Here is a 19,967-nt window from a genome sequence, read left to right on the forward strand (position 1 = left end):
ATCAGTGCCGTGTGTAATCAACCTTCGTCAGTCTCTTCATCATCGACTAAGGAAAGGTGTGCTACTCATCGAGATATATATATATATATATCATTGTGTTGGTTTATTACCAATGATCTGCTATGCCTCCACCAGAGAGTGTTGACAAGGCTACTCAGGTTATTTTGAGGGTCATAATTCATCAATTTCTAATAATAAAAATTGGTAAGCGTATATACGTGCATGTACATGATTCAGTATATGTGTGTATTCACTCCTAAACTTATTAAACGATCATTATGAACTTTGGAACACAGTTGCTAGACCTAATTGGAACAATGTGTGTTATATTTAGTTTAGTTTTATGCAAGTTTTAACCATAGATATTAGGCATCAATTAATAAATATTCCTCAAATTTCAGTTCTTTTAGAGTATTTTAAAAGGTGTTTACGGGTATAATATGACTACAATCTCCCAGTTGGAAATTCAAATATTTCAGATTCACATTAAATTTGAAGTCATAAAATCCCAATTAAGATTATCTGCATTTCAATTTTTCTTGCCGGCTCCTTAAGCTTAAGCTTTAGACATTTTCTAGAATCCAAATCATAGAATAGATTTCAATAAAAATTAGAAATAAGGATTCTAGACATAAGGTTTTGTAACAGTGGATGTTGATTTTTTTTATCTTAAATTTTGTACAAAACTGTACTGGAAACTAATTTTACCTATCTTGGGACGAGTATTCTGTTTGTTCCATTTGTTTAATCCTATGTTTAATATTTTATGTGTACGTTACGCAAATTCGGCAGACAGCATTCAGATTGAAAGTAATTTTATTTGATACATTGCAAAGGAGACGTGTATATTGTAAGAATTGAAAAGAAAGGTTTCAGGTTTGTCAAATTATCTCCCTTTGCAGCTTTTATCTCTTCTTTTTTTTCCTTTCTTTTCGGCTTTTGAAATTGCCGACTGCTGCTGCTGCCACTTCCTGTTTTAGAGGAAAGAGAAAGGAAAAAGAAGTATCATTCGCTTTTCTCTCCCCTTCTTTCTTCCTCTCTCTCTCTTTCTTCCTCTTCTTTTTTTTTTCGTCCGATCTTCCGACAACAATAGAAAGAGAAAGGAAAAGGCGGATAGAGGAAGAAGAAAAAACCCACTGCTAACCGAAAAAGAGGTCTGTGATTTCTTTCTTTTCATCTTTTTTTTTCTTTTTGTAATTATTACTATTAACGTTTATTATTATTAACCGATAATTTCTCTCTTTTCGTCTCAACTTGCTGGGTTAGGAAAGAAAAGGGAGAGAGAAAAAAAAAAAGGCCTTAATATCACCCGACCATCTTTTCTTTTTTTAGCGCGAGAATAATATCAAGAAATAACCTAGAGGAAAGAAAAGAAAGACAAAAAAAGAGAGTTACTAGTTTTTATTTTGTCTTCTTCTTCACTATCTTTAAGAGGGGGAGGGTAACAACAATATTATCCTTGCTATTATTATTACTATTATTATTGTTGTTGTTGTATTTTCTATTTCTGGTTTCTTCACAGCGTAGAAACTAAGAATGGAAAAAAGAATAAAAAAGATCCTTTATATTTTAAATAGAATGAAATAGATTATTTCTGTTTCTTTCTCTTTCTCACTTTCTCGCTTCTTTCTTTTCTTAAAAAAAAAAAAAATGACCCTGGCATTTCACTTCTCTTTTTTTCTTGGTAGGTAAATGTTTTCTTATGTCTGTTCATCCTCATCCTCTTTTTTTTTTTTTTTTTTCTCGTTCGCTTTTTATTTTGCTTTTCAAACCTCATATACATATTTAGACGAGTTTATTTTTACTTATATAGGTAGGCGCGCGTGTTCGTATATCATTATTATTATTATTATTATTATTGCAATACGTTTCCGTGTTTTTTTGTTTGTTTGTTTTTTTCTTAAATTCTTAAAATTAGAAATAATCTTTTGTGCCAAACCTTCTTTAGTCCTTACCTTCACAGAAGGGCCCGGACAAAAAGAAATTATTATTATTATTATTATTATTATTAGAAGAAGAAGAAGAAGAAGAAGAAGATCTATACCCTCTTTCGTTTCAAGTGTTTTGATAAGTGCTCGTAATTATTAATTAAAACAGTTGATCTAATTATTAGTATAGAAAATCTGTCTAAAAAGAAAAAAAAAACTCTGAAAAATCGCGATTAATTTTCCTTTTTTTTTATCTTTTTTTTCTTTTTCTTCTAATTTCCTTTCCTTTATCTTTTAACAAAAACACGCACTTGCAGATTTCTCTTTAAAATGAAATCAGACTTTAGAAGCAAAACCTACAATAATGTTATTAAAACTAAAATAGCCTTGTTTTCTTTTATTTAATTATATTTATGTTAATTTTTATTTCATTAAACGTTATTAAACCCGCTACAATTGTCTTTTCTTTTCTTTTTTTTAAATTTTAACTATGAACTGGGCAGTAAATCTAACCATGTAAAGATTGCGCGCGTATAGACTTCGATTATTTATAAAAAAGAAAAAAAAACTATCAATATTATAAAAAAGTACAGTTAAATTCGATCTGTTAAAATATATTTAATTAAATGATTTAATTTCTAAAACAAAATAATTTATCGAAATTTTCATTTTTATAATCCATGCAAAAATAGCAGCTGACATTAGAATTAAAAAAATTGAATAATTTAAAGAGATAAAATAATTTATTTTAAAAATAATTTATTTGTAAGCTATGTTTTCAAATTTACTATTTTTAAATCATTGAAAAGCTTTATCGTTTACTTTAAACTATACATTTATTAATGTCAAAAATTTGATTGTCAAAAATACATAAATTAATATTTTTTGTTCTTTCTTCAATATACTTTAATATTTTATCAAAACGATTGTTACGGTTTATTTAAAAATTAAAAAAAATATATTTGTAAAATTTTCTTTTTGTGAAAAATTAATGCTTTATCCTTGTTGAAAATAATTATAAATTTCGTTGTTTTTTTTGCTTGTTTTGTTTTGTTTTAATGTTCAGATTGGAGAAGGAGGGGAAAAAATTGTCCGAACAAAAACAAACACAATTAACAAAAATTACTCCCTAATTGTTTTCCAAAACCCGTTTTTGTGTTATATATATATATATATATATATATATATATATATATATATATATATATATATATATATATATATATATGTCTGTATTTAAATACAATTGCATGATCATTTCTCATGTGTCTGTTTGATCGTGTGTTTGTTTCTCGTGTCTACGTAACTTTGATAGTTACACGCTTAAATTAGTATTTATTATTAATGGAATATTTATTGAAATAAAACACAGTGTAAAGTAGTGAAAGGAACAGTTTAAAAAATCACACTAGAAATATTTAATTAGTAATTAATAATTACAAAATTAAATCCACCAGAATGCATTGTGGTTTCATTTCTATCTTAATAATAGAAATGAAATTGAAATGCAGTTGAATAAAAGGAATTATTTACTTTGTGACTTTTCAAAATTTGAAAGGAATTTAGAAGCATTTAAACTGTCGAATAGAAAAGAAAATCAGTTAAACTGACTTAAAAATTGGTAGCAGATCCCGCTCGCGTAAGATTGAAAGTTTTCGATAAGCTATTTATATCCATCTATCTTATAGGGATTTAATAACCTATAATACTTTATTCATTTAATTTAAATTTTATTATTATTAAAATCCTAATTAAGCGGGAAGGGGGGGGGGTAAAAGTAAGATTCCCGGACAACACCGGATTGGTAGAACTAGTAATAAAATGAATTAAAAAACTTGGGATAAATTTTAACACTGTAATTCCTCGAAATAATTTGTTTCACTAGTTTTATTTTATTTTTTTTTTCTTCAAGTTATTTAATAGATTGACTTAGTTTTATTTATTGAACTTTTGTTTACTCTAACACAAATCGCGTGATTTATAAACTAAGAGCAATAAAATGAATTTTTTTGTATTTATTTATTTACTTTAAAAGTTTTATAATTTTCTTAATTATATATTTTTTTTTATCTAAACATACCAGTTTTATTGCATTTTTGTGTAACCTAAAAACAGTTATTTTTCTTTTTATAATCTCTGAAAAGTGGATAATTTTTGTGTGATATTCGTGTTTCTTATTGATGAAAAAAAAAGTGTGTACTTGTGCAGAATACAGACTGTGCTGAAACAATAACGTTGTGAGGAAAGGGCGGTTTGTAACTATTTTGTGCTTTCACCTAACAATGTAATAAATGAAAAATACTATAAAAATTGAATTTAACTTCTAAAAGAATGGCACGGTCCATATTCGGCATAAGCACTAAAAGAAGACTAAGCTTAAGGATTAAATCATTTTATAATTATATCATAGAAGTTGAACAAAACATGTTTTGTCAATTAGGAATCTTAACTCATTGTTCTAAGGGAAGTAACCCTATTTTACTAAGAATTGTAAGCAACGAATTTTTTTTTTTAATTTCTGTATTTAATGTAACAGTTTTATACCATTAATAATAGAAAATGTAAAATACAATGATATTGTAATTTTTCTTAAAAACATTCGAGTTATTGTAAGAGAAAATGTTTTTTTTTTGTTTTTTTTAACTACTTAAGGAAAATAGTTATCTCCCTTAGAACAATGAGTTAAAATTACGAATTGCCAAAGTTTTTTTTATAATCTGCAGCAACAATTAATTATCAATAATGATTCCATTTGCTCCACTTAAACTCGGAATTGTAACCGTACTTTGGCGGGGAATGAATAAATAAATATCGTCAACATCACCGTATTGTGAGAAGTCTAGTCTTTCCTCCTCTAACTCCTATAAGGACAAGGAAGCTAAATTTGTTTTTTAACCCAACTACGGAAAATTTAGGCACAAGGTCAATTTATAGTAGTGAATAAACTCTAAGGGTATACTCTGAATGGATGAAAATATTTTGATTTTCTACCTTTATCGTTTTTCGTAATTTTTGGATGTGTTAATTACTGCGACATGACAAGTAGATACCATTTGTTTTATTTGAAATTCGATTTTTCGATTTTCGACTTTCACTATTATAACGAACAAGAACCAAAAAAAAATCCATGATTTGGTTCGTATGCTCGATGAGGCACCTCGGGCGATCATCGGCACTTTCTCCAATAGGAGAAGGTAATGTCTCTGAGGATGGTCTCCCGAGATCAACCAGAATCGATACTATACTTTGATTCGGTCAGTAGGACTTTTTTCCCCTTTATTTTTGTCTGTTCTTCGTATGTCAAATGATCTAACCTTTACGTCAAGTTCAACCTTGTACATTGCTCTGTACTACTGTACCTGCCCTTGTGGGGAGACATTTTCCCAACCAATACCCGAAGCAAGTTTATCAGCACCGACTGATTTGATTTATCAACTGCCCGCTGGGTCGCTGGGATAGAGGCTCCTCAAACAACCGACAATACCCCCTCTTAACGTCGGAGAGGTATAACCCTTTCACTTTCCTGGAGACGAAAAGTTAATGCCTGGGAAGATAACCCTTTGAGCACCGAGCAGAACCAAGAACTTTCATCATAGTTCAACGGCCAGGAACCAAGCTAAAATGATAACCGGGGCATCTCTAAAATGCAGGGGGGGGGGGTTAAAAAGTCTTGGTTACCTTTTGATTCTCTTTAATTTATAGCTACCTTCAGTTTTAACAGACTATGAATGCCCACTTTAATTAAGGGTGCTTATGCGTGGAGTTTTTGTGGCAAGAGTTGCACAATCTTCAACTACACCTCTCCTGAGTCGGTGTTGTTAAATACCAGTGGCAAGTGGAGGTTCAGGACGACTGAAAATAATGCCAAGATAAGCGCCAAGAAGCGGAGAGCACATAACAGCACCTAGAATTGGTCATTCATCTGGTACTACTAGCCAAGAAGCTCAACTTCGGTGAGCTGACGAGAACCGCCGCAATGTGATTATGTCGTACTCTCGTTCATTATCGTGACACGCATGCACGCCGTGCTACATCAAGCTAGGCCTTGTGTTATACTTAATCTAGCGGAGAGGACGGGTTGAGTTACTGTAAATATCAACCACATTTTTTTTCCTTTTTTCAACAATAACATAATGCTGATGCTAAGAGGTTGTTGTGGAGATCTCATGAATAATAATAATAAACTGTTGTTAACGTTCTCCTCCCCGCCCCCTTTTGTCTGTCTGCACTTTGCTCCCTTTTCAGGTGTCAAAGGGTGGATGAGTGGGGTAATGTTGATGAATAGCAGACAGCCTGAAATGCTTCAATGATCAGAACGTTTTCCTTTTCTAAAGAAGTTTTTGCCAAACTCATTGTAGCTTTGTCAGAATCCAGTGTGTGTGTGTGTGTGTGTGTGTGTGTGTGTGAGAGAGAGAGAGAGAGTTTGTGTGTATGTATCATCGCTATTATCATTTCTTACTGACGAGGAATTTTCAGGCGAGTCATTACCGGTTATTCACGCTCTGGAGTCTGAGTGACAATGAGTTTCCTCATATTAGCAGTAAGTACTCTCCACAAATCACAGCCGTTTACCATTGAATTCTCAATTCAATGGGTTTTTTTTTTTTAAATTTTTTTACACGGTGGTCACCACTTATCAAGGTCCGGAAGCCACTCAGGGATAAGGGTTATTGCAATTACAGTACGTTAATGTGGAGATTTAATGAAGTGTTTACTTAAGAGGGCGGTTCATTAGTAGTTTGTTAACGTTGGACTTGAAGACATCTAAGTTGTAGTCAGGTGGGAAACAGGCAGACGGAACAGAGTTCCACAGGCGTGCAGTCCTAAGAAAGAAGCTTTTTTCATGGAATCCACGTTTTGATTTAGGCACAGATAAAGAGTGGGGGAAAGACGGGTGTTTTTCGTGAAGGATTGGCGAGGGGCGGGCAGAGATTGGAGTTCAGACGAGCACCTTTTGGGGAATTTAAGTAGCAATATAAACCTCTTAAAAATTCTGATGTTCTCCCTGTTCTTCCAGTGAAGGTCTGGATGGTGCTATCACTTTTCAATCTGTCCATTCTCTCAGAACCTACACTACCTTTTTTGTGTTCTACCAACTGATTTTGGTGTCACTATGTGTTCTTTTTTATGTGTATAGGGGAGGGCGTGTCAAATTTTGTAGATTTTCTGGGTAGTCTTAGTTTTGTTTTCGTATGTTTTATCGATATTTCTAGCTGACAATGTTTTATCCTGTTTCCATTTGTCCATCAATGGTCAATATCACCTGGCTAGTTTTTACACAGTATTTTCTTAATACTTTGTTTTCAATGGTGCAGCTGTGGTTTGTATATTGTCGATACCAATTTCTCCCAGTTTGTTTTCAAGTTTGTTTATTAAAAAAAATGTTGTTTTTTTTTTTCATTTTACCTAACCATCATGGTTGGCAACATAAGTTGTATGGAGAGCAATGATATGAGAATGATATGATGGATGTTTAATGTAAGTTAACTACAGACTTAGTTCTGATGACGTCAGAGGAAGATTTAATCTGGACAGTTTAGGGAGTTGTGTGCAGAAGAGTAAACATTGAAAGAATGGATGAGAGTTTTTGGGTTAGTAGGTGTAAAACAGTAGCAGGTTCAATTCACAGGAGAAGGCTAAGGAAAAGATGGGAGGAAGTGATGAAAATGGACTTGAGAAAAAAAAAAGGGAGGCACTTCTACACTATTAGGACGAAATTTTGTAGTTGATAAATGTTGTTTTTAGATAAAAAAAAAAAACAAACAAAAAAACAAACAAAACAGTTTCTACTGATTTTTTTTTTTGGTCAGTTCTAATAAGTTACAATGGTACCTTCCAAATTATGCAGTCGAAATTACCTGAATATTGAATTATTAACAAAGGCAACTTTAATTGTGTCAGCAGGTGAAAAAATTCGGCCATCTTATTTAAATAGAAACGGAAAATTACCTCCCTTTTCAACTCTCCTGTGTCTTACAATCGTTTTCATCAAATTCTATTTTTCATTTTCTTACATAAATAATTTTCTACCTCATCGATTTGCATGATTTTTGGATATAATCATCTTAAAAATACGAGGAATACATAGATACCATTGTTTTCTTGTGAAATTCGGTTTTATGATTTCCAAAATTTTGTCTTAATAGTGTAGAAACGCCAAAAGGTATAAATAAAAACCTGAGATAGGTTAGTTTGGTCAATTTCTTAAAGCTCTCCAACACATGCCAGCATGTATAAGGCTCTATGTACAAATTTATATTTAGTTGACCTTTGACAACTAAATATTTTTTTTTACTAGCCAAATATACAAGTTACTAGCCAAACGCACATGACTTTTGGAATATGACATCTTCGTTCCATAACAAGTACATAAATCAAAGATTTTTCTGTATTTTTTTTAGTGTAATTGTAAATATGCACTAAATTTTATGTTGAGACTTGAAAGTATGAACATTCAGATTTCTCCAGATGTTTTTTTAAAACAACTTTCATTTAAAAAGAGAATATCTTGTTCTATTGAACCTTTTATTTCTGAATTTTTGAGATGAGGATTGGTTATTCGTATTATTTGGATTCATCGGACTACTGTTCTCATCTTGAAACCAGCGTGACATCGTCATCAAAAGGTGTTTTCAAACTACTTAACAAAAGTAATCTGCAATGTGAACGATTCACGCATGTGCATTCGTAAAACAGAAAACAGATAAGAATCCAATCACTCATAGTACGTAGCAATTTTTTCTATTTTGACTCGTGAGCAGACCTTTTTTTCAGCTGAAAATGGATTAAGTTTTCCAAATGTCTGGATATCCTATATAGCAAATTTCAAGTCTGTAGGTCAAAAATTCATTGAGTATATAGGTTGAGAAGTGTCCTTACCACACACACATTCTTACTATTATAGATATATATAGATTTGATAATGTTTAGAAAAATTTTTTTCTTTTTCCATAAAACATTAACAGATAGTTTTAAACCAATAAAATGAATTTGTTTTTTTCTTTTCTTTTTCTTTTTTTTAATTTACTGAAAGTTGTAACAAGTTAAATCTTTCTTAAAACAATAAATATTTCCTTCCTTCTTACAGTAAAAGTAATTGTTCACTAAATATTCTTTAAATAAATAAGATGAATATCACTTTATAAATTTATTGATTGAAAATTTTTTTTTATTTTTTCCTTTATTAAGCCCTCGTCATAAAACTGTTAGCAAGAGACAGATACAGGACTCCAAATATGTGACAGTGATACATGTTCATTCACACAATTCGGAGGCAGCATGTTGTGTGTGTGTATATATATATATATATATGTGTGTGTGTGTGTATGTGTGTGTATATTTATGTGTGTGTATGTATGTGTGTGTGTGTATATATGTATATATATGTGTGTGTATATATATGTGTGTTTGTGTGTATATATGTGTGTTTATATATGTGTGTGTGTATATATATGTGTGTGTATATATATATATATATATATATATATATGTATATGTGTGTGTATATATACTTCCGAATAGATTTATCCAACAATCAGCTGGTATGGAAACCTGTGATTATAAGATTTACAAAATATTACTAGTTGTAATATTCTATGTATTGTCCCATCTAAATAGGAAGTGCTCAATATACAGGATAGAGCAAATAAAGCAAATTATAGTGATTCAATGAAAATAAAAAAAAAACCTTTATTTAAATCAAGGATTTTTAATTATTCCAAGTAAAACAAAGAATACTTTAGAAATTTTATCTTCTTATCCTTATAGTGTTTCGATGCCAGAGGAGAAAATATTAGCAAATAGATATAACAGTATTCACCCTATTTGCTAAAGTCAGTTAGACATGGAAAATCATAATAAAAAATTGATTAAATAGAAGTCACATTTCTTCAATTTACCCTGCTATGTGACTTTTATTTAATCAATTTTTTATTCTGATTCTCCATGTCTCACTGACTTTAGCAAATAGGGTGAATACTGTTATATCTATTTGCTAATATTTTCTCCTCTGAAGAGATGGTAGGCATCGAAACCCTATAGGATAAGGAGATAAAATTTCTAAAGTATTCTTTGTCTTACTTGGAATAATAAGAAATCCTTGATTTAAATAAAGGTTTTTTTAATTTCATTGAATCACTATAATTTGCTATATATATATATATATATATATATATATATATATATATATATATATATTTTGCATGGTATTGGTGAAGGTTTTCACTCTCTAGAGTGCTTTCTAGTTTTTCTATGTTATTGTTAATGGAAATTAAAAATATATGTACTTTTATTTTAAAAAGAATAAAAAAATTTGTAATGTATATATATTTATTTATATATTTTATATTTTTTGTAGTTTCTGCCTGCCCATTGAGGAGTGCAAAGCAACAAGACTGCAACCGTTGATGTTCACTTGTTTTGGGGATATCGCAAATTTACCGGCGTTCCATGATTTATTTCTTTTTTTTTTTTTGTACAAAGATTTATTGACTATGATCCTAACTTGAACAACGACAGAGAAATCCTTTCTCTTATCTCTGAAAGATATATACATACATACATCTATATATATATATATATATATATATATATATATATGTATATGTATGTATATTATATCATTCTATATAAAAGTCCTCACCTTTCTCGAGAATTAAAAAAAAAAAAAAAAAAAGAACTGGCTACAAAATATTAAACCCAAATGTTTCTGGTAAAAAAGAAAAGGATTTTTCTAAAACGTTTAAAGCATATTCAGTTGTGTTTTAATCAATTACCTTTTGGGAGTTGAGAGTTTATTCCAAGCTTCTCTTTGACCCGTTTCTTGAAATATTCAGATGCCATTACAATCATCATTGTCACCCGATTTAACATCTCATTTGACGTTTTGATCTTGTCTTTCAAAGTGTCTCATCAGACTGCCCATTCCAAAAAAAGATTTTGGCCTACATTCAAGGCTTTCAGATCATCCCAAATTATCTCTTTCTACAATTGTTTCTTGGATAACTCCTTCCTCTGTCAACCAAGGGCGACTATCTTGGTGAATTCATGGATCCGCACATCTCTACGGTTTACATGTTCAAACTAATGCAACCCGCTTGGACTATAAAGCGTTTGTATCTTTAATTCTAATAAGCCATATAAGAAAAGGCTTATCTGAATTTAAAAAAAAAAAAAAAAAAAAAAAAAACAGGAGTTTTTTATCCAATTTATACTGAACTTGTCTTCTGATTTCTTTGAAAAAAAGAAAAGCATAAAAGGTACTCTGTAAAACTGAGCCATACTTGAACAGCAGCTAAACAAAATCTTCCTAAGAAAAGACTGTCTGGATCTTCCAAATGATATATAACTGATTTTTTAAATCACCAATGGTCAAACCAAATTTCATTGGAATCACTCCTAGACCAATGGTTTAAATAATTCCAACTGACACGACCATTCATCGGAAATATTGATTTCTGAAAATCCCCCCCAAGACAAGTGTTTTCTAAGATTCTTTGTTTCTTTTAGCGTTGCTGATTTTCTCACACAACAAAACAATTTAAAAGACAGAAAGAAAAAAAAATGTATTCTGACCAGCCGGTATATCCTACGATGGTACCGCCACCGAATTATCAAACCTGCTCTATTATGGAAGATGATGATCAAACAGAGGGTGGCAGTCCCCAAAATGCTGACAGTGGTGGTCACATGCCAAAATCTATTTCACCGTCTGTCCAACCGATGTATAGCAATCATCCAAAGCATGGAGAGAAACCCTACAAGTGTAACATATGTCGAAAGGCCTTTTCACGGCGCGCAGATCTGAACAACCATGAGCTGGCCTTTGCTGGGGGCAAGCACTTCAGCTGCTCGTATTGTAGCAAGGCGTTTTGCCAGCGGGCCCACCTGAAAAGCCACGAACGGATCCATACCGGTGAAAAGCCGTTTCAGTGTGAGTTGTGTCCGAAGGCGTTCAGCCAGAAAATCCACTTGAAGGTGCATAAACGTGTGCACTCTGGTGAAAAGCCTTATCGATGCCACGTGTGCAACAAGGCATTCGCTCAGCGTGACCATCTCAACAACCACGAGAGGACCCATACTGGTGAGAAGCCATTTAGCTGTGCGTTCTGTTTAAAGGCATTCAGCCAGCGGGCGCACCTGCGCAACCACGAGAGGGTTCACACGGGCGAGAAAGCTTACGCGTGCTACGACTGCGGCAAGACGTTCAGCCAGCGTACGTACCTTCGCAACCACGAACGTACCCACACTGGGGAGAGACCGTTCAACTGCGGCGTCTGCTTCAAGTCGTTTAGCCAGAAAGCGCACCTGAACACACATGAGCGCACCCACAGCGGCGAGAGGCCCTTTAAGTGCCACATCTGCGACAAGGCGTTCGCCCAGCGTGACCACCTTAACAACCACCAGCGAACGCATTCCGGGGAAAAGCCTTTCTCCTGCTTATACTGTCCGAAAACGTTCAGCCAACGGGCCCACCTCAACAGCCACGAGAGGACCCACATCGGCGAAAAGCCGCCCCCGCCACCACCACCACCACCATCGGCCAACAGCGACGATAGAAACTCCTGTTCGAGATGCTGCTGTCGTTCTCCACCACCCTTACCTTCCCTGCCATGCCGACCATATCCAAAGGTCAACAACGAGTGCAAAATTCCTGGATGCAATCTCTGCCCACCCAGCTCGTGTGGGGATCCGTATCGAAAGAATATGTGTTCAAGCAGCGGACCCTACGGCAAAGGTCCATGTTCTAGCAGTGGACCATACGGAAAAAGCCCGTGTTCCAGCAATGGGCCATATGGGAAGAATATGTGTTCCGGTAATGGGCCATATGGAAAAGGTCCCTGCACTAGTAACGGACCCTATGGAAAGGGTCCCTGCTCAGCCAATGAACCATACAGGAAAGGTCCTTGCACTGGTAGTGAAATGTATGGAAAAGGTCCCTGCTCAAGCAACGAACCGTATGGGAAAGTTTCCTGTTCAGGCAGTGATCCTTACAAGAAAGGTCCATGTTCTAACAATGATCCATACAGAAAAAATCCATGTTCTAGCAATGATCTGTACAGAAAAAGTCCTTGTTCTAGCAATGATCAATGCAGGAACAGTTCTTGTAGTAGCAATGATCCATGTAGGAAAAGTCCTTATACCAGCAGTGATCCATACAGAAAAAGTCCATGTTCCAATAATGAACCATACAGGAAAAACTCTTTCTCTAACAATGACTCTTATCGGAAAGGCAGTTATTTGAATGAGGAACCATATTCCAAAAATCCATGCTCCAATGAAGATTCCTATAGAAAAGAATCCTCTCCTCATGAGGAAATATTTCCAAAGAACTCTTGCTCTAATGAAGAATCGTATGGAAAGGACGCTTGTTCCAATGAAGAATCTTACCAAAAGAATTCTTGTACCAATGAAGATTCATTCAGAAAAAGTACAAGTCCAAACGAAGAAACATTTCCAAAGAATTCTTGCAGCAATGATGAACCAATGTCAAAGGTCCCATGCTCAAATGACGAACCATTTCCAAAGGTTTCTAGCTCTAATGACGAACCATTTCCAAAGGTTTCTAGCTCCAACGATGAACCCTTCTCAAAGGTGTCTTGTTCCAATGACGAACCCTTCCCAAAGGTCTCTTGTTCTAATGACGAACCGTTTCCAAAAGTTTCATGCTCGAATGATGAACCATTTCCAAAGGTCCCTTGCTCTAACGAACAACCGTATCCAAAACGACCTTGCTCAAATGAACAATCATTTTCTAAAAATTGCAGTCCCAATGAGCAACAGTTTCCAAAAAGCTGCAGTTCAAATGAACAACCATTTCCAAAAAACTGTAGTTCAAATGATCAACAATTCCCCAAAAGCTGCAACTCCAATGAGCAACCATTTCCTAAAAGCTGCAGTTCTAATGATCAACCCTTTCCTAAAAGCTGCGGTTCTAATGAGCAACCATTTCCTAAAAGCTGCAGTTCTAATGATCAACAATTTCCAAAAAGCTGCGGTTCTAATGAGCAACCATTTCCTAAAAGCTGTAGTTCCAATGAGCAACCATTTCCAAAAAGCTGCAGTACAAATGATCAACCATTTCCTAAAAGCTGCAGTTCCAATGATCAACCATTTCCAAAGAGCTGCAGTTCCAATGAGCCACAATTTCCTAAAAGCTGCAGTTCAAATGAGCCACAATTTCCTAAAAGCTGCAGTTCCAATGAGCCACAATTTCCTAAAAGCTGCAGTTCCAATGAGCCACAATTTCCTAAAAGCTGCAGTTCCAATGAGCCACAATTTCCTAAAAGCTGCAGTTCCAATGAGCCACAATTTCCTAAAAGCTGCAGTTCCAATGAGCCACAATTTCCTAAAAGCTGCAGTTCCAATGAGCAACCATTTCCTAAAAGCTGCAGTTCCAATGAGCAACCATTTCCTAAAAGCTGTAGTTCCAATGATCAAGCATACCGAAAGAACCCTTGTTCTATGAATGAGCCATACAAAAAAAATTATTCGCCAAGAACAAGTTTAGCAAAGACCATGCCGTATGAGTCACCACGTGACATACACACACCGTCGTCAACTTCAATGTCTCATTCTCGAAATCCCAACGAACACTCTCAGTCACTCTCGTCGCCTCAACAGATGTCTGGTGCCCCACCACTGATTCTGCAACCGTTGCCAACCTGTTCACAGAACTGGGACAATAACTACTCCTGGCCTCGTAGCTACCCGTTGTCCTCAAACTGGAGTACAGGTTGGACAAACTCTCCAACAGTCTTTCCTGGCAGTGTGAGATTAAGTAAATAAAACCAGCTGATAGGATACCCGAGTGTGTGCACTATTAATTAGCCTGGAAGAAAAAAGCAAAATGGTCTTTAAAGTTTCACAGTTATGAAATTAAGTAAATAGATACTTGATATTTTGAATTTGTTCTTGTGGGTCAACTTTGAGTAAAGATCTAGTGTGGAGGTGAGGACAGATTGTTTCAAAAAGCGATTAAAGCAATTAAAAAAAATTTTTTTTAAGATTATGACATGCTGAACATTTTGGAATTAAAATCTATTTAGCATTATGAATTTATTTGAAGAAAAACATTTTTTAAATGAGTAAATACGCTAGTATTATCAGAATTTTTTCTAAAATGGCAGCATGATAGATCAAAACAAGGTTATTAGATTCAAAGCAGAATGAAATGTATGTTCTTTTTTTTCCCTATTGATATATAATATCAACAGTGTTTTGCATTTCATAATTGAAAAAAAAAAAAAAAAAAGTGTTTCCACCTCTAATCTAAACCATTACCGAACTTTGACACACAAAAAAGGGCAAGTTGATCTCTTGTGTCAAATGAAGTCATTTTAAATCCTTGATGGTCATTTAATGCCGAATAACCAAAAAAATATTGTTTGGTTCACTTTTTTCTTTTTTTATAAACCCTGTCAATTATTGTGGACTGTCATTCGAATTATATCCGGAACATTGTTCCCTCTATGCGTTTTGTTTTGTGGCATGTACCATTAGTCACCATGTATCCGTCAATAATAAAACTATATTGAGTTGAAGAAAAAGTTAATGCAACTTGGATACTGATAGGGTGACCACTAAGCATGCTAAAAATACCAGATTCTTTAAAGGTTCCGCCAAACGGAAATTGTGTTTGTCTTATGAAATCATTTTTAAACAATATACAAACTTTCTCCTTGAAAATATTATGTGCTGGGATCGATTGTCAAACTTACATCATATTTCAGTTTTTTTTTTTTTTGCGAGGATCTTAATAATAAATTCAAAATTTAAAAAAAAAAAAAGAGAGTAAGAAAGAAAATTTTGAATATTAGAAGTCCCAAATTGTCAACCAAACCTAAAGATTCTTAAGAATTCAAATCATAATCTTCTGTCTAAATAATATAATGACAGAAAATTTCTCCTCAATGTAATATATCGAACAATATTCACTTTGTCTTTGGTGGGGGTGGGGGGTGGGGTCTTTAGGCTACTGAAAAAACAAAACCCATTTTATCTTGTGAGCAAAGATATTTTTTAATTTAAACATTCAAACTCTCCATTCTGTTTTTTTTTTTCTCAAATAAAAAAAAAAAAGAAAGATACTTCATTTCTATAATGTGTGATCTTACCAGTCAAACGTAAGTTGCATTTCAAGAAATAAACGGAATCTATTTTAGAAATAGACCTTATCCTTGGGTTTCATTTATAGATCTTTTTATACATGATTCTGTTTGTTTATACAATAGGTTTATTTGTATTTGTTGAATTTTGGGTGAAAAACAATTGTGTAATATTCAATAAATTGTATGATTTGTGCAGAGAACTATGTTAGCAAATGCTTTTTTTGTTTGTTTGTTTGTTTGTTTTGTTTTGTTAATTAACAAAAAGGCAAATGAGGTTGATTGTTAACTATTGCCATAATTTCTATGAAAACGTTTTTTCTACGATAGTCATTTTTTTGGCCATCCCTTTTTGGATCATTTTTCTGTTATGTAAATAGTTTGAATTTATGTGCCATTCTTGTAATAGAAAAATGATCAAAAAAGAGATAGCAAAAGATATAACTACTGTAGAGAATAGAAAATTATTCAATTGCAAATATTAAATGTAGTTGACCCAAGACAAAAATTGGCAGTATCCATCCAGTCAGAGAAGCTTTAAATTGTAAAGAATTTCAGGTAAAAACAAAAACAAAAAAAAAATAAGTATAGAATGTTTGTCTTTGTTTTGTTTTGTTCATTTTTTTTTTTTTAAATATAGTTAGCTGCCTCGTGGACCTTATTTTGTTGTTTACATAATAAACTATACTTTTTAAAATGATTTACTTAACACTCTTTGCATGGCTGTCACAAATTTGCAACAAGTCTAGCAGATGATACTACACACATAGACACGATAGCAAAAATATACACAATAAATTCAGCAATTGACTAATATGTGCATGATAAAATGACAATTTTCCATAAGTGGATGGGCAGTTATAAATTCAAGATGGCTGCCATTACAGTATGTAAATTAGTCAAATTTTACTATTTCTTTTGATAGTTTGATTTATATGCTATAAATGCCATATTCATTTGTTTGAGCATATGATGAAAGGTTAAGCTTACAAAGTCGTTTTAAAAATAGCCGTAAAACATCATTTTTCTACAAAAAATATAATAGGTCTCTCATTGTCTACCAAGCTCTAGCCCCTGTCTCATCACCCTAACTCTAATTTGTAACTTTAATCTGTAACAAGTAATTAGTTAATTTAATAACAGTAGGATTTAATTGTTACATTTAGTTTAAAAATTTAATTATTGGTCAAAATGATATGGTTGGGGTCCCAAGGTTCAAACAACGATTTCTGGTGAAGTAATAATGACGAATGAAATAAATGCACATGTGTGGAAACTATTAACACTTGACTGCGCTTGGCAAGAACTCGCTTCTCTGGGTCGCAATTCATAGTTTGATGGGAAGTACAACAAAGTAAATATCAAAAACAAGATCTGAGACTTAACATTTTTTAAATACATCAGATTGAGTTTGTGTCAAGTGAGCAGTATTCATTTTCTATGTGCGAAAAAATATGTTTGAAAATTTACAACTGATAGTTCTAGTTAAAGTTCTTCTTTATTAAAAAAAAAAAAGTTTGGGACTCTATTCTGACCGATTATTTAATTTTCTACTTTTAGTAATTGCTTGATTCTCATTAAAATTTGAGATTAAATATATTTTAAGTAATGGAGATTATCTAAAATTTCCAGAGGTCAGTGTCAAATACATAAAAGCTAAAAGAAAAAAATTCATGTTGAAAACTATGGAAATACAGCTTACTCGACTTAATTTCTGAGATTAGAAAATTGTGCATTTTGATTAGAAGATATTGAAAGGATGACAGTTTGCGTCCGGTGTAAATTATTAAAAATCAGATGTTAATAAAATATTGGAAGGGTAGCAGATTTTTGCTTGGGGAAATTTTTTATACATAAGCAGATACATTAAACCCTCTTATGACAACTTGCATAGAACTGCCACCTTTTTTACTAAACACAAATGTTAGATGTGAGTGTATATTTATTCTCCTTTTCATGTATACTTGATGACATCCAAATCATGTGCGTTAGGTACTGCTGACTTTTTCATTTTTACCTGCCTCTGGTGCACTGATCCCCAATATCCAACACAGATGTGAAAAAAAAAAAACACTGAGTACCACAAGTAAATCTATGTTCGATAACAATTACATATTGAAAATGCTAAAATCTGATTTGTCTGCATTTCCCAATATGGGAGCCTCAAACGATAAACTAACCCCTTCCCCATCCTGAAAAGGAGAAGGTAATTCCTGAAAGGAGTAGTAAACAAAACTAGTAACCACATCACACTCTAATCCTTGTCTAAGATCCATCAAAATGAACAATTGACATAAAACATTTAAAATTCTCATGTCTGATAACGTGAAAATAGTTGGTAGGCAGAGAGGTTGTTCTTCGTAAAGATTTGTGGCAATGTTTTAATGTTTCGGACTAATTTGACAAGCATGTATCTTATTTTGGAGGGAACAGTTAACATAACATGACAGCCATGACATGAGCATTGTGATTGGCTCGAGACTGAAAAATCTTGAAAAGGCTTCACAAATCACATCTCCTGGGATTCGTTGTCAAATGTACTTCATATTTCAATTTTGTGTGTTTTACAAGAATCTTGAGAAAATAAAATTCTAAATTTTGACAAAAAAATAAAAAAAGAAAATTATGAACAAGGAGTTCCAAATTTTTTAATCAAACCAAAGAAGATTCTCAAGAATTCAATTCTCTCTCTCTCTCTCTCTCTCTCTCTCTCTCTCTCTCTCTCTCTCTCCCTCTCTCCCTCTCTCTCTCTCTCAGTAGAAAAAAAAAAATCATGAGTTTTGTTATGTAATAAAAAAAAAAAAAAAAAAAAATGTTGCTGATTCCCAAGAATGTAAAGTACAAAAATGTTTTTGCAACATCTCAAAATATGTGTCAGGATGCTGAAACTTTTTTTATTATAAAAGGCCAAATGTTTTTAAAAAATATAAAGAAAATAATTTTTAAAATTTCATGAAAATCAGGAAAGAAAAAGATAAAAGAGACAAATTTTGCAATTTCCCTAGTGGAAAAATGTAACTTAAGGTTCACGCCATCTTTCCCTCAACTCTTTGTCCTACATCAAAAGTTGACATAAAATACCCCACCCACTACACACACTTGTAAAACTGACATAGTGTTCAGTTAAAAAAATCATTTTTGTTATTTTTTTTTTTTTTTTTTTTTGTGATTAGTCATTTGAACTTTTTTGCTTAACAAATTTTAATTGGAAAAAAATATCAAAAAACACTGACATATTAATTGAATTTAAATTCAAATTTTAAAACATTCTATTTACTTATATGGTAAGAGTTTTGTTTTGCTTTTTTGTGTTTTTTTTAAACCTCGTTGTCAATCTTAAAATAAACGTGAGTTTATTATTTTCATGTTTTCAGAAAGTTAAAGGGAGCTAACTCTTCTCTAATTGCATCCTCGGTTTTCAACTGGGTTTGTTAATGTTCACTTAGCATATAAACCTTAATATTTAAATTATGCACATGAGTTCGGATTAAATCCTTGATTACATAGGTTAATAATATTATAAACCTATGCAAGAGTTTAAATTTCAAAATACTTAAAAAGAAATTCTTATTGTGTTAAAATAGAATTTTGAGGCTTAATTTTCTGTTGTTAAGATGACATTAGAGACTTAAAATGATCCAGAGTTGAATTGTTTTGAGATTCAACATAATTTAAATTCTGTTTTAATCCAATTGTAACATTTTTTCTAGGTTGTTTTCATCTCTCCCACAGACTTTGTTAGAAAAAGGATAAATAGACACTTTTTGCTCTTATTTTACATCTTGCTAACCTGTTTCGTTCGTTAATAAAGAGACACAAAAATAAAATTCTATGAAGTAGAAAAATAATGGTGCTTATGTAGAATTACTATTAATTCTAAAAAAAAAAAAATACAGAAAAGTCTTTATGATTTTCGTACTCGTCAGAAAACAAA

General features: G+C 32.6%; 1 protein-coding gene across 3 annotated transcripts; it reads left to right on the forward strand.

The window, feature by feature from the left end:
* Window positions 1–968: 968 nt before the first annotated feature.
* On the forward strand, window positions 969–18,781 carry LOC145242082 (uncharacterized). 3 transcript variants are annotated; one of them, XM_080104993.1, is made up of 2 exons: window positions 969–1,154; window positions 10,285–18,781. In XM_080104993.1, exon 2 carries the CDS (start codon window positions 11,490–11,492, stop codon window positions 14,712–14,714), a length of 3,225 nt encoding a protein of 1,074 aa, XP_079961119.1. In that variant the 5' UTR covers window positions 969–1,154; window positions 10,285–11,489; the 3' UTR covers window positions 14,715–18,781. The 3 variants fall into 3 exon arrangements, with proteins under 3 accessions (XP_079961119.1, XP_079961121.1, XP_079961120.1); XM_080104995.1 differs by lacking the exon at window positions 969–1,154 and adding an exon at window positions 1,290–1,688; XM_080104994.1 differs by lacking the exon at window positions 969–1,154 and adding an exon at window positions 1,290–1,684.
* The last annotated feature ends 1,186 nt before the right edge of the window (window positions 18,782–19,967 follow it).

The sequence above is a fragment of the Euprymna scolopes genome, chromosome 21 (genome assembly GCF_053919585.1).
Source record: "Euprymna scolopes isolate OS-2025 chromosome 21, ASM5391958v1, whole genome shotgun sequence".
NCBI classification, from domain to species: domain Eukaryota; kingdom Metazoa; phylum Mollusca; class Cephalopoda; order Sepiida; family Sepiolidae; genus Euprymna; species Euprymna scolopes.